At 50.6% G+C, this 14445-nt stretch overlaps 1 protein-coding gene across 3 annotated transcripts in view; it reads right to left on the minus strand.

Annotated features, from left to right (window-relative positions):
• Positions 1-13185, minus strand: part of SUSD4 (sushi domain containing 4) — a 116241-nt gene extending 103056 nt beyond the window's left edge. The window contains exons 1-2 of one of the 3 annotated variants that reach the window (XM_040985324.1): positions 13018-13185; positions 12267-12455 (exon numbers count right to left, since the gene is read on the minus strand). In XM_040985324.1, coding sequence (XP_040841258.1) covers positions 12267-12420 — 154 coding nt within the window. In that variant the 5' untranslated portion in view covers positions 12421-12455; positions 13018-13185. Of the gene's footprint in view, positions 1-12266; positions 12489-13017 lie in introns of those variants that run through there. The other 2 variants (XM_040985325.1, XM_040985326.1) reach the window with 2 other exon arrangements.
• Between the last annotated feature and the right edge of the window lie 1260 nt (positions 13186-14445).

The raw sequence follows: 14445 nt of genomic DNA on the forward strand, positions 1-14445 counted from the left end.
AAAACCTGTAAGGCAGGTTAGGGGCTACCCCAGAAGTACCTGGAACATGCTCAGAGCTTGACCTTCTGGCACTCCTGGGTAATACGCAGCCATGTTGCAACTCAACTTTATGTGACTGTGCATACCTTAATCCAGGAGTGTTACTGAAATTGATGATTTCCGTGTAAACAGAAAAAATGGGCTTGATACAGTCTTGTGCATCTCCGTGGAATGTCACTTAGAACACGACCCAGTTTAGCAGCAACATCAACACAGCAGGCACCAAAGAAAATGTCACATATAAGAAGACTGAGACATGTAGGAGGTGAGATGCACACAGACCACATCGCACCGTGGAAGGAGAGGCCAGTAACCGGCTCTGCTTTTGATTAAAGCCCATGGTAACCACACTGCATGGGAGGAATGGAAAAAGAGCAATTTTACCAGCAACAACAGCAGCAATAGATGAACAGGAATCTGCCCTGGTATGGTGCTGCAGTGCCCTCCAACCCCAAGACCCAGGCAACGGCTTCAGAGCTTGGGCAGTCTTACGGGCATGCCTCAAGAACTGGCCTCCCTTCTTCTGGGGAAGAGCTGGCCAGAGCTGTGTGTGCTCATTTCCATGTAAATGAAAAAGGCTGCGCAGGTTCTCAGCAAAGCCACTCTCCAGGGGACAGATAAATGTGCTGGTCCCTCATGAAGTCACACAAAACCCTCCTCTATCTATTCAAAGCCTGGCAATACTTCAAGGAACACTTCCCCACATCACATCCTGACCTTCCAGGGTTTTGCTAGGGTGAAGGTCCATGAGGCACCTTTGCAGGGTGCTGCTTTCCTAAAGGGCTCTGAAGCTGGAATCTCCAAGCATTCCTGCAAAAGACTGGGAACCCCAAGACCTCCAGCCTGTAATCACAAGCAGCCCCTTTCTATAAAGCCTCAGTGAGGACCCCCAAGGGTCCTGGAATGTGTGTTCTGCAGGAGGGAGAGACACTCAATGAGGAAAAGTTAGCAGTAATTCTTCCCATCCAAAGGCAATCTGAGGGCAGTGGAACGCCCCATCTGAGCCTGCAGAGGCCACCCCTGCAGATTCATGCACTTCCAGCTGCTGCATGCCCATGCTGCACCAGGCAGGAGGCACAGTCAGGGACACATGGAGGAGCTCATAAGCACCTGCAATGAACACCTGTTCACCTCACATGTTTAATTTCTTTGACTGGAGCTGCTGAGGGCACACAAGAGAGACCAATTCGGTTCAGGCCAACAGCCATGGAGAAGTCCTTCTCTGTGCACAAGGCCCCTCCGTATGTCCAGACATGCCAGCAGCAGACGCTCAGTGCAGGCTGGAAGGTCCCAGTCTACATAAAGCCATCCTACAGCCACCCAGTCTGAGGTCCACACAAGACAAACCTTCCCGGGGTCAGAGCCTGCAGTGGGGAGGTGCTCACAGGCTGCGTGGAGAATGCTCAGGAAGGACAACGGCAGAATGGCCACAGGCACAGGGCAGAGCTGTCCCCTGACAGACACTGCCCTCACCGCTCCAAATTTATCAAATGCTATCTCACATTGCCTCCTACATATCTGCACACCCTGCACCCCCAGGGAAGTATATAGGAACAAGCCCTGTGGCCACTGACTTCTTGCAGGCGCAGAAACCAAAGCAGAGGTTAATGGTTTCCTTTGTGGATGACAGAGCTGGTCACTGGGACTGCAGTGACACAGGGCCCACTCTGACAATTGCACCTTGGAAGATGAACTGACAGCCTGAGCAGTGGAACCTTTTGAGGACTTCAGAGAGGGCTGCCGAGGGACTTCTGCAGAGGAGACCTAGGTTGGGAGCACAATGCACTTAGAAAAACCCAGCATCCCCAGAGGTCAGGGAGACAGCAGCCCCCATCACCACACTTCAGCACACAATCCCCTTCCCTAACATCACCAGAACAGGGAAATACTCAAAGACCCCCACAGCCACCTAGTGACCCTCCTAGGCTTCCACCTTCCTCCTAGCTTTATTCTCCCAGCAAAGATCAGGAACAGTACTGGTGCTTCTGCATCCGGGCCTCAGCCATCTCTCATGTTTCTCCAACCCTCCCAAGCAACAAGCTGCCTCCATTCAGGCCCTGCTGACTTTCTGTCCAGTTGGTATGTGCATGCACAAGCCAGGTTACCCAAACAAGATCCCAACCCCAACATTAAAACAGGCCTTCTACCTCAGGCCATGGCCAGGACCAAGGGTTGTGGTTTTACTGCGATTTTTCCCAGCACAGTCTTAGCACAACTTCTCAGCCTCCTTACTCGCTTTTCCTCTGGATTGGCAAGCATGGGTCTCTCCTAGACTCTCTTCATGCTCCAGCCACACACTGTCTTGGAAGTGCCACCCTCTGCTGCTGCTGCAGCAATCCTCTCAGTGTATACAGCACACATAGATTTTCCTCTTCAGCCTTCATCTCTCTCCTAAACACCAAAGCGAGTTTTCAACTGTCTGATGGACAGATGGTACCCAAATGGAGGTCCTGCGGCAAGGCACGCATCCTCCTCCACAGTGAGCTGTCCCTCTAAATGACAGCTTCTAGGGCTCGGCCAATGGCTCTCCTCCCTCTACCCAGTGTCCAACAGCTGCTGGCTTCTGCTCACTCCCCAACTTCACATCTTTTACCTCCACGCATTCCTCTGAAGCTGAAGCTCTGAACTTGGACCCCCAGGTCAAGTCCATGATTTCCTATGTGGCCCCCAACAGAATCTAAGTTCCCTGAGGGCAGGGTTTTCTAACCCAGCTACTGACAGGAGCATCATCAGCATGTAATGAGCAAGGGTCTTTTGACTCCTCCATCTTCCACGCTGCTGAATACCTCTTTCCTTAAGCCTAGATCAGGGAATACCATTACCCTGAGTCGCAAATGTAGGCCCCCAGGTGTCTATAGCGTTAACACTAACATCCCTAAGCTACTCAGCTGGGCATGTGGGTCCAATCTACCATCTAGCCTCTACTCTGGTCTCATCTCAACCTATGTACCATTTCCTAGGGCTGCCCTGAGCAATTCCTATCTTCAGTACAAATTCTTTCTCATTCTGAGTCTCTGTCTATGCTATCTTCTCTTCTGGGGAAAAACAAATAAATAAATAAAACAATTCCCCCCAAAAAAGCAAACCACCTCCCAGTATCTTTTTTTACTGAGAAAGTATTTTATTGTTCAAGACAGCTCCAATGTCTTCCCTTTCCGCCCCTTCCCCCACGAGTCCCTGAGATAAATCCTACTGTAGGCTCTACCATGTCCAAACCAGCAATTAGTTCTCTGGATCTGGAAGGGTCAAGGTTGAGGGACTACCCAGTGACCACACATCTACTGTGGTGTGTGCCAGTAGGTACTACCAGGTCCTTTTGTGCTATATCCTTTCAGGACCAAGGAAACCCTGGGCAAGGCTAGCTCCAGCAGAGCAAACAAGCAATTCATCACAAGTTTCCTGGTGATGATGCTGGTATCTCCAACAATTACAATGCTTCCCCCTATTATTAACAGTACATTTGATTCTCTCCAAAACCATGGGAGCTAGAGAGTTCAATTATCATTACTTGACAGACAATGAAACTGAGCCAGCAATTAGGTTACCAGCCTTAGACAGTTGATACCAAGAGCAAGATGAACTAGTCCAGTGTACCTCCTCCACCTCCTCCTCCTTATTATTATTATTATTATTTAAAAGGTAGAAAGACAGAGACCAAAACAGAGAAATCTTCCATGTATTGGTTCACTCCCCAAATGCCCACAGCAGCTGGGGCTGTGTCAGATCAATGAGAGGACCTGAGAAATCAATTCAGAGCATCCCAGTGCTTGAATCGTTACTTGCTGTTTTGGTATACATAGGTAGGAAGCTGGACTTAGGACCAGAGATGGGACTCAAACAAGCCACCGTACCGTGGGATGTCAATATCCCCCAGCAACATCTTCACCACCACAATCAAACATTCACCCTGAGTTCCAGGTATTTCTATCACATGCTCTACATTCCCAACTCTCTCAAAAACTTAAAACATATCCACCACGCCATTATTACAGAAAATGACCACCCTCACAAAAGAAACAATTGTAAAAATAGAAGGGGAAGAAAAAAACCTAGCCACCACCACTCCCATTTATAATAAAGGGAAAACTATGGGCAAGCCTTTATAGCTCACATAGCAATTCAGAACCTTACTGTTCTAAAATAAATGGACTGCAAGTTTCTAAAAGATTATTAACCCATTCTGTCATTTATACCCAGAGGTGGCCCTGATCAGCTATCAAGTCTACGCTGTCATAGCATAATCTAAATGTGCAGCTGTGGCTCCTCTACCACCACCACTAACAAAACACTTAATTTAGAATGCATCTTGGGATCCAGTTTTAACCCTAAGAAATTGTCAGCAACAGAAACACTCTAAATGGACAGGACCTTTCACAAGAATAACCTCTAAACCTAGAAAATTTCTATAAAAACAAGATCTGTTTCTCACCTACAAAAAAAATCATAATCTTCAGAGTTTAAATATTTAGTCCAAGTACACATATTCTTCTTTGAATTTTATTTTTCTCAAAGTTTTACTGGTTTGAAAGTCAGAGTTACAGAGTTTGGGTTGTGGGGAAAGGATGGAATGGGAAGACAGAGAGATTTTTCATCTGCTGGTTCATCTCCCAGATGCTGAGGGCTGGGGCAGGCTGAAATCAGAAACCAGGAACTTCATCCAGTTCTCCCACATGGGTACAGAGGCCAAGCTCTTGGGACATCCTCCTCTGCTTTCCCCGACCACCAGCAGGGAGCTAGATTGGAAGTGAAGCAGCTGAGACATAAACCAGTGCACACATGGGATCCCAGTGTTATAGGGAGCAGCTCTACCTGCTACACCACAATGCTAATCCATTCTCAGGGCCGACATTGTGGCATGGCATGGAAAGCCACCACATGGAATGTGGCATTCCATATGGGCACTGGTTCACATCCCAGATACTCCACTTCAAATCTAGTTTCTGGACAATGACCTGAGAAAAGCAGTAGAAGATGGCCCAAGTGTTTGGTCTCTGCCACCCACGTAGGAGACCTGAATGAAGCTCCTGACTCCTGGCTCCAGGCTGGCACAGCCCTGGCCATTGTGCCCAGTTGAGGAGCCAATCAGCAGAGTTCCTCTCTATTTCCCTTTTTCTCTTTTCCCTCTCTTTCAAATAAATAAATAAATAAATCTTAAACACACACACACACACACAGAGAAAACCCTAGCTAGATCAGTAATGTTAAAGGCATGCAGATTCTACATAATTCATATACTGGCTTGTCCAATTCAACCACATACAATCTTTTATAAATACAATCAGAACCAAGAAATAAAGTCTGTCTGTATTTAGTTACCTTTAGGACAAAAAAAAAAATGTACTGAAGTGGCCCTCCTCATCCAGGTCTGTCTGTCCGTACAATGGTAATCCCACGAGATCACAATAACCAATTTCAGACAGAAACATGAGCCAGCCAGGCAGGTCCTTCACTTCCAGAGCATCTCTCATCCATGCTCTCGAAAAGCTCAATGTCTAATGACAATAATGATGTGATCACTGATAAATGAGGGCCACTAGGATCCCTTTGGATCTCGTTCCTAAGATCCAAATCCCTTTCTAGAGATCTCAGATACACACTCACAGACATAGGTGGCCTCAGGTGTGCATCTGTCCGTGGGTGCCCAAGGTGCCACACGTCCTCACTCCACAATGGAATCAGTGGGGGCACCACAGCTCTTCCCAGTTCATCATCATCTTCCATTATGCCCAAGAATGATTCTGAAGTCTCTAATGTCCCCCATTTACCTGGTTTAGAATTCACAAAGCCATCTCGGTAGAGAAGCTATTTTTAAATGTACTTTTAATTCCATTTTGTAAGCAGCTCAATCACTCCCACTTGTTTTTCTTCTTGAGTGGTCCATGACTCTCCCAGAGTAGTATAGCCACCATTTTTGTTAGCAGAAGAAAGTTGGCAGCAATTTCTTGCATAAAGCATATTATCCTAAGCTAGAACTAACCATCATGCCTTCGTGGAGAACAAAGTAGGTGATTCTGTTCTCATATAAATGCTCACATTTCACTGCTACCTGGAATTTCACTTGTGGCTGGAGGGGAGAGAGAAAGATGTTCTTCACATCCACAAGCCTCAGATATCAAGGCGGATCACCACTATAACACAGAACTGAAAACGCGGGTTTAAAGGATAGCCCAGGTTGACAATGAAAAGCTTTCACCAACAGTCCCAGCTCCACTTCTGGCTTCATTTGACACCCTAGCCGCCCTGGAAAAACAGCCTCACTAAGGAGAGAAACCATCAAAACTTCCTCCCTTTCTGGTAAAAGAAATCAAGGAGGAGATGCGTGTGAAAACACCTGGCAAACTGTAACACTATAAGCATGTACAGCAGCGCTTCAAACAGTTCCTGGGAAACTGAATTAAAAGGTAAGCTTTTTTTTTTTGTACTAAATTTTTTTTTGTAATTCATGCATCTTTTTCATAATATGCATTTCAATGAACTTTTTGGATAACTCTCCTAGGAGGAGATTTTAAATATTTTTTTGCACTAACATAAATTTCCTTTTCTTTTCACTTTTCTAGCCGCCTTTTGAAGTTCCCTCTTACTGGGTGCAGAGCATGTTAGCACTTGCCCAAGTACATGGCAAGAAGCTATTCCAAGGATAGTGGCCACACATGAGCAATGAACAGCTAAGAGGATTCTGAGAAAAGGAGGGTGGCAGCGGTGACAGCCTCTAGAAGACCACCCCAGAGACAAGCCATCCACTCACTCACCCTTGACCTCCAGAGCAGGCATGCCCCACTCGGGTCACTTTCTTCAACTAGTCACTGAAGGACAGGTTCACCAGTGCCTGACCCCTGAAGTTTCTCCATTCAGAGCCCAGTACTTCACTCTGTCTTGGGTTGTAATATATTTTTTTGTTGTTGCTGATCTATACTTATGGTTTCTGTTTTGGCTCACAAAGAATTCTGTGGAGGAAGAAGCACAATTCCAAAATGTGATAATTGTGATCTAAAGAGAAATGTTCAGGTCACACACAACAAAGGGGGAAAAAAGACCAAGATGGAGGGACTGGAACTTCCACATTCTGGCATGCCGAAAGAAAGAAAAGTAGAGGGCCCTCTGGGCAGCCACGTCTCACTTACTAGCCATGATACAACTCCTCATCTTTCTACACTCGGCTTCTTCTGCAAAACCAGAATAATACTTACTGTGTATAGTTGTTCAGGACAGGAATGAGTTAATAAATGTAGAGCATGGAGAACCATGCTGGCACATAATAAACATTCTACATGTCTGCAATTAGTTTTACTAATGATTTGGAAACTTCCATCCATCACTTGGATATTGGCCACTTCAAAATTGTACCTCATTTTCCCTCATTATCTGCAATCGGCAACAATTGAACAACTTGTTCTTGTAGGAACTGACCAGTCAACGGATGAAATGCTGTGTCTGATGCTTGAGAAGGCACATGTATCTGACTGAGATGTTGTGGTGGGTTTTGGCAAAAACGACTGGGTTTGTAAACTGTTTAGAAAGCCGCTTCTCTCCCTTTGCCTCTTTGTCCCTCTCCATTCAGAAGCAATGGTCCCCACAACTTATGTAGACATATGGTTGCTGTGGGTGGTTGCTTCATTTCTAAATCACTAAACCTTAGCTTTCAAAACAAGGTCAAGACAAACAGTGGCCACATGCAAGATCACTTTTCTCACCACTACAAAACACACACACACACACACACACACACACACACACACAAAGATTTCAGTCTAATGGAAAAGCTATATGGGGGAGGGGAGAGAATGTATGTTCCACCTTCTGCCTTTGAACTTTGCAGAAGAAACCTACCCTTCCCCAGAGTTCAGAACCCATCAAATGCCTATAATTAGGGAATTGAACCCTATCTCTGATACGGAAATCCACTGCCACTTCTGATGCCAGGAGCAAGTCAGGTGCCTTCCTTCCCGTTTCTAATCAATATTTACTGGAGAGAGATCTTCACCCACACTCTTCATTACTCTCAGGAATTAAAGAGCCACTGCTTCTCTGACTTGCCTCTTCAGCTCTCAGCAATGAGAGACTGCCACTTGTTATGTGAAATCCTTCTTCTGCCTCCAAAAGCTTTCAGATTTCACCCTGTGGATAAATCAAAAGGGTGTCCCATGCTGCTAAGATTAAGAAAGCCTTCCAGTGAAGAAACAGATTCGAGTTGGAAGAGCTGGGATTTTCTTTACAGACTGAGTTTGATGCAGTTTGAAATCACAGATTTCGGACATAGCATGGCATAAAAAGCCTGCCCCTGCTTGGAAGATCTTTTCTCAATAAAATTACTGAAGATTCACATCTGCATATCAGCAAATCAGCCAGCCCAATGCCACGGCCACACGACCCAAACAAGACCTCAAGGAGCTTCATTCACTTGCACTTGAACCATGAGCATGCAGACACATCAGGATTTGGCCCAGGGTCAGAGACTTGGGTACAGGAAAAGGGCACTGGGCCCTTCTCAGGGCACTATACTGCTGCTCCAAAGCCTCATTGAGTCCCCACTGCTTGCCATGTGACTCCAGGACCTTTACGGGAAGGGTCCTCCCTGAAAGTATACTATGTCCCAGGTTAACCCACTCCTAGAACAGTTTGTACACCCACCTGCACACCTCTGCAGATGCCTCTCCAGCAGGGATGCTCCAGGCCCCTAGCCCATCGTAACTGGGCTGCTCCAAGCCCCTAGCCCATCCTTTCCCCACAGCCTCTCCTGACTTTCCCTCTGGTTGCCCAGACCCCCCTCCAATCAGGCATGGACTCAGCTACCATGAAATGTTGACAACTTTGTAGTTCACCCCTGGTGGCAGTAACTTGGGAATCTTTATTCTTGCTCAATAACTGTGCCAGATGCTGTTCTAAATGCCTGGGCCATGTACAGGAATCCAGTCAGCTGCCCTCAGCTGGCTTACAGTCTAGTGCATGAAGGGTTACATGTGGTACAGTCGGAGCCCAGGGAAGAGGAGAATTTGTTAAGGAGGTAATAGGATATTGATGATGGTATTTATACTGGTCTTCAAATGTGTTCCCTGGGCAAAAAGTGCAGCGTGATGGAGAGTTCTAGGCAAAAATGATTACGTGCAATAGTGCTTGGCTGAGAGTGGGGAAAGGCATTCAGAGTGTAAAGCAGGGGCCCTTAAGTTAACAACCTTGGCCCCCTCTGACCTCCCGCTATAATAACTGAGAGACTACATGATTTCCATCTGTCTGCAAGACAAAATTCATCATTTCCTTCCTACACAAATGAATCTGAGACATTCCCCAAGATCAAGACCCACAAATTATGGAGTGGCAGAGCCCAGCCTAAAGTCCAAGTCGTTCAGGAACTGCACTCAAAAGGAGAAACTCAAAAGCAAACTCCTGGCTGTCTTCCCTTAAGCCTGGATGAGCCACTCTGCACACCCTTCAAGGCCCAGCAGGCCTGGTAAGGCCTATGGGCCCCTGGAGAAGACATGAGCGGCCAAAGCCCTGCTCCAGACCACTTCTGCTGCCAACAGGCCCAATGTGCTCCACACAGCTGGCAGTAGTCATTTAGGGGGTAGTAGGGGAGTGTTAGTAGCCCTCAAGGAAGGATCTTCATCCTACTTAACAGAGAACAACTGGAGAAAGCCCCTGAGAAGTCCCTTCAGGCCAAGACAGGCCACGCCTCTCCAGAGGCACACAATACAGAACTGGACTCTAGTTTTCCAGGCCAAAGCTCTTCATTTGTGATGGAGTCCCTCTCTCCCCCTCAGCCCTTTCCTTTGTATGATCATTTTCTCAATTTCCCCCATTCTAGTTCAGGCTTTTTCTATAATACTTGTATCAGGCGCATTTTTTTTCCCTGCTAGCTGAGGCTATTATATCTTGCTATTGTGCACCCTTTTCCACTGAAAGCAATCAAAAACGAAAATCCACATTTCAGAACAGGGTCTATTAAATATGCACCTCTATTTGTGGACACAGGAAGCAAGTGCTTGGCGAGGGCTGATCTTCAGAGCTGTACCCCACCTGAAGACCTGCTGTCGGGTGAGACTCCTGCAGCTTCCCAGGCCGTCTACATGGGGTCACTCGGAGGAAAGCAGAGGGCCCGCAAGCAGAAACAACTTATCTGAAAGCAGGCCCTCAGCTACAGCCGTGCCAACCAGTAGCACCTACTGTACCAGGGTGCTTATCACCCAATCACAGACTCAGCTCCACCCCCAGCTAAGTCACAATCTGCCTTTTAACACAATCTAGTGATTCGAACACACGCTAAGGTAACAGCAGCATCCAGCTAGACCTATCGGGAATCTGCTTACTACCAACTGGAGTCTACACATGGCTTTATTTCTTTCCTATGAAAGAAAATCTATGTTCAGTGAACTATGATGTCCCTCACCACTCTTCCCTGCTCAAGCTGCTTATTCCTTGAGGAATTCTGCAATAGGAAATATTCTCCCAGAAACCACCCGCTCCACCAGCGAGCATGAGGGCAAACCAAGGCTGATGCTGGCCTTTCTGCAGCATACAAGCACTTGAAAAGCATGAGCGCAGGAAACCAAAAGGTGCTGGGCAGCCCCTCTCCGACCCTCCTCTCCTCCAGGGTTCTGGATCTCTTCACCTGGTGTGTCCGCTGTGGGAAGATGGGAAAGAAAGATGCGCTGTGCAAAGTGCACAGGTGGCCAAGGGATGGGAGCCCGAGAGGGCCACACTGAGCTGGCCCCAAGGAGGATATCTGTAAATACCAGTGGGCACCAACATGGAAGAAGTGGCCCATGAGGACATCAAGCCACACAGAGTGTGCAGGCCCAACAGCTGGAAGTGAGATGCAAGAGGTGAGGAGAGGGGTGCTCTGCCCACGGAGTGCCAGTGACCTGAGAAGCACAGAGCGTGGGGCAGGCGGAGGCTCTAGCCAAGGTGCTGGAGGACCTCCCCTCTGACTGTCCTCTTAAAGACAGAATATAAAACATCCAGAGTCACCCCCTGTTAAAACAAACACCAGGTGGCCCCCCTGCCCCCAGCCCAAGGCCAGAGGTTCCTTACTAACTGTCCCAGCCGGGCGCCCACCATCCACATCTTCCCACCCCAAGCATCTTTTCAGCTGCCTCGGCCCAACACCTGAGTTATTACTCTGTGATTAAGCCCTTCCCTCCTCTTGCTAATTGCTCACTTTTTTTTTTCTTCCAGCTTCACCTTGGAATTCTCTGAGACAGCAATATTCTAACACACTAAAATGGCTTATTTATGCCCATCGATTCTTGGTTTTCTACTGATGACAATTTATTTACAAATGAACAGTACTTCAATCCATCCTTTTATCACATTCACAGCAGTAAGCTCCCAACAAAAATGGGGAATGGACCGGAACAAGAGACAAAGTGAGAGGCACAGACCGACAGACTCTGAAGTCCAAACAGCAACCCATAATGTTAGCCCTCTCCCCCAGGGCCAGAACCAACAGGTGATGGACCACCTGGGGGCGGGTGGGAGGGAAGGCCGTGACGGCTATCAGTTTCATCTCCTCTGACTTCCACCTTCTCAAAGGGCACCAGACTTTTGTTGCCCCCCTATAAATCAGACCCAGGGAAGCAACACAATCTTCCAGAAACACACCTGCAGGCAAACCTCTGCAGCCCCTCCCCGCCCCTGACCGGCACAGACTTGCCCGAACACACACCAGCTCCCAAAGCAGGAGAAAGTTAACTTTCACACCAACCCAGAACAGCCACATCTCTAGATCCCTCACATTCTCAAAGACGGTTTTGGGGTTTGGTTTTGTTTGGTTTTGTTTTGGGGGGGTCGCAACTCTGACCACCTCTCCACAGGCTGAAACCGGATCTGTGTGCTGGGGCCTGGACAGGTTCAGGGGTCCCCCAAACACATTTCTCTTATCCCTCCACTCTCTTAGCAAAGGTGGGTGTAAGGAGCCAGGCTTTCCAGCGGAGAAACCAGGCTGGGCCGGCTGGTGGGAAGCTCCAGACCCAACGTAGCTGTGTAATCAGCGTGTTCCACGGAGGATTTTTCCGGGAACTCCAGGGATTCTGTAAAAGGGGGGGGGGAGGTTTTAAGCTGGGACATGGGGGTCCCCTCAAGCTCTCAGGACCCCTGAAGCCTGGACGGATGGGATGGGGGAGGGGTGCTGAGCCCATCCTGCCAGCTGGTTCTCCTCCCTGCCGGATATCTGCCTCCACCACCACCCGGCTCTGGCCCCCAGCCTGGCCTTCGGACGCAGTGGGGTCACTCACCGCCCGTGAGCTGTGCGGGACCAAAGCACAGCGCCAGCTGAAACCACAGGATCACGGCCAAGAGTCTCTGGGGGGACTGAGGTTGCTGCTGCTGCTGCTGGTGCTGCTGCTCTAGAAATCCATCTCCATGGCTCGGGTTCATTCCATGATACATCTTTCATCCACAGAGGGCATCCAGCTCGCCAGAGTCTGCGACCAGGAGCGGAACACCACGATACCCCGCTGCCTGGCGCAGGGGAGATGGAGGAGGGGGGCATGCTCCCCTCCTCCCTCCGCTCCGGGGCCCCGCACCCGCTCGGCTTCCCGGGCTCCATCCCCCGCCCCCTTGCCCAAGGCGTGGACCACCGCGAGTAGCAGCGCCCGGTGGAGGAGGGGCGCGGGGCAGGGGCAGCGCACCCGGGCTCGGCGCGGGCTGGGCTTCGGCGCTGCTACACCGCGGCGCAAAGTCTAGAGCCTTCAGGCGTCTGGGGCCGAAAAGAGACTTTTCCCTGGGCCTAGGCATGTCACTCCTAGGAATCTCACAAGGTGGCAGCGGCTCCCCCGCGCTACTTCTCGTTTTTGTTTTTTTTTTCCTCAGCCGGCGTTGGGATGGGTCCTACTGCCCCAATTCCCAGAACCCCAGTCTCTGCGCTATCCAAAATAAATAAATAATAAATTCCCCCTTGGGGAGCAGAAGCGGGCACCGATGCCCCTGGCCGGCCTGCGCGCACCTCCCCGACCACGAGAGCCCCTCTCGGGAGCTGAGTCTTACCTGTGGGTCTCATGCATGCAGCTCCCGGCCCTCCTCCGCCTCCTCCCCCCGCCAAGCTAACCCGCATCTGTGCGCGACCTCTGCTGCCGCCGCGGCGCGAGCGAGCGAGCGAGCGAGACGGAAGCCTCGGCGGCGGCGGCGGCTGCACCGGCGGCGCTCGGCTCCCGCGGCCCCCGCCCGCGCGCTCCCTCCCCAGGCTCCCCAGGGCGGGCGGGTGCCCAGGCGGGGAAACCGAAGCCCGGGCCGCCGCTCGCGCGCCCGACGAGGCTCCGCGCGCCCGCTACCTGGGCTCGCGAGCGCGCGGCGAGCGGGGAGGGGGCGGACACGCGACGAGGGGCGCGCGCGCGGGCGAGCGGACACGCGCCTCCGCCGACCGAGCCGGCTGCGCGAACCGGGAGGGGGGCGGCGGGGGCGGGAGGGGGATGGGGCTCTGCCGGCGCGACCAATGGGAAGCCGGCGCGCCTGCACCTGTCGGGGCGCGGGGCTCCTGGCGGCCCCTGTCGCACGCACAGGCCCCACCGTTGCTTTCCGGCAGAGCGCCCTCTGCCCGGCCTGTGCACGAGCCCCGGGGCCCCCCTGGGCCTGGACACCGCCTCGGGGGTCCTGCGCAAGGCGCGGGAGAGCGTTCCACCTGCGGCCGCGGCGGCGGCTGGGGCCTGGGGAGAGGGGTGCAGCCGGCGGGTCCCAACCTTGGAATCGTATTACCAACGCGGGCAGTTTGTTCGGGGACAGTCTGCCTACTGCTGAAGTCCCTCCATAGGCCGCGATATCTGAACCCCTGTCTTAGCTAAGGAACCCAAACCGAATGCAGCTGAACCTCTCCTTCCCCCTTCGGTGTTTCCTTTTCGCCAGCTGCAGGCGAAACCCTTGGAGCCCCGGCTTGGGGCAAGCTCCCTGGGTGCTTGATAAGGAGCTGAGTTGGGAGACAACGCAGAAGTAGGAGGGGAAGCCTACGCCACGGAAGGTGTCCTCCCCTCTCGCATCCCTGCCGGTGTCGGGGTACTTGTCCCATCTGTGTGCCAGCCTGCAGTGGAAAAATCTCAGCTTGCAGCCTGCAGCCCGCAGCTCTCGCCCCTCTCCCCCTCCCCCACCGTGCATCCCCAGGGACAGGCGCCACTAGGCTGGGGCCCACGTTCCAGCCGCAGTGATTAAGGGGTGTGAGTTAATAAGGTGGTGCCGGCAGGCAGCACTTTGGAAACAGTGGCACTCCATTATTCTGCAGCAATTTGTGGATATGAAAACCATGTTTTTGTTACAGCCACCAAATCATCCCTCGCTTCTATCGACTTTCCCAAAATCTCACATACTGATGGGAGTTGGGAAATTACAGCTTTTACTGAGTCCACTTGAACAGGGAGTAATTTTAACACATCCTTGCAAGATAGATTGGTTTTAGTAGATAAATCTAGTTCAACATCTCTCTCTCTC

Source organism: Ochotona curzoniae, unplaced genomic scaffold (genome assembly GCF_017591425.1).
Source record: "Ochotona curzoniae isolate NIBS_2020 unplaced genomic scaffold, NIBS_Ocur_1.0 contig_430, whole genome shotgun sequence".
Classification (NCBI taxonomy): Eukaryota; Metazoa; Chordata; class Mammalia; order Lagomorpha; family Ochotonidae; genus Ochotona; species Ochotona curzoniae.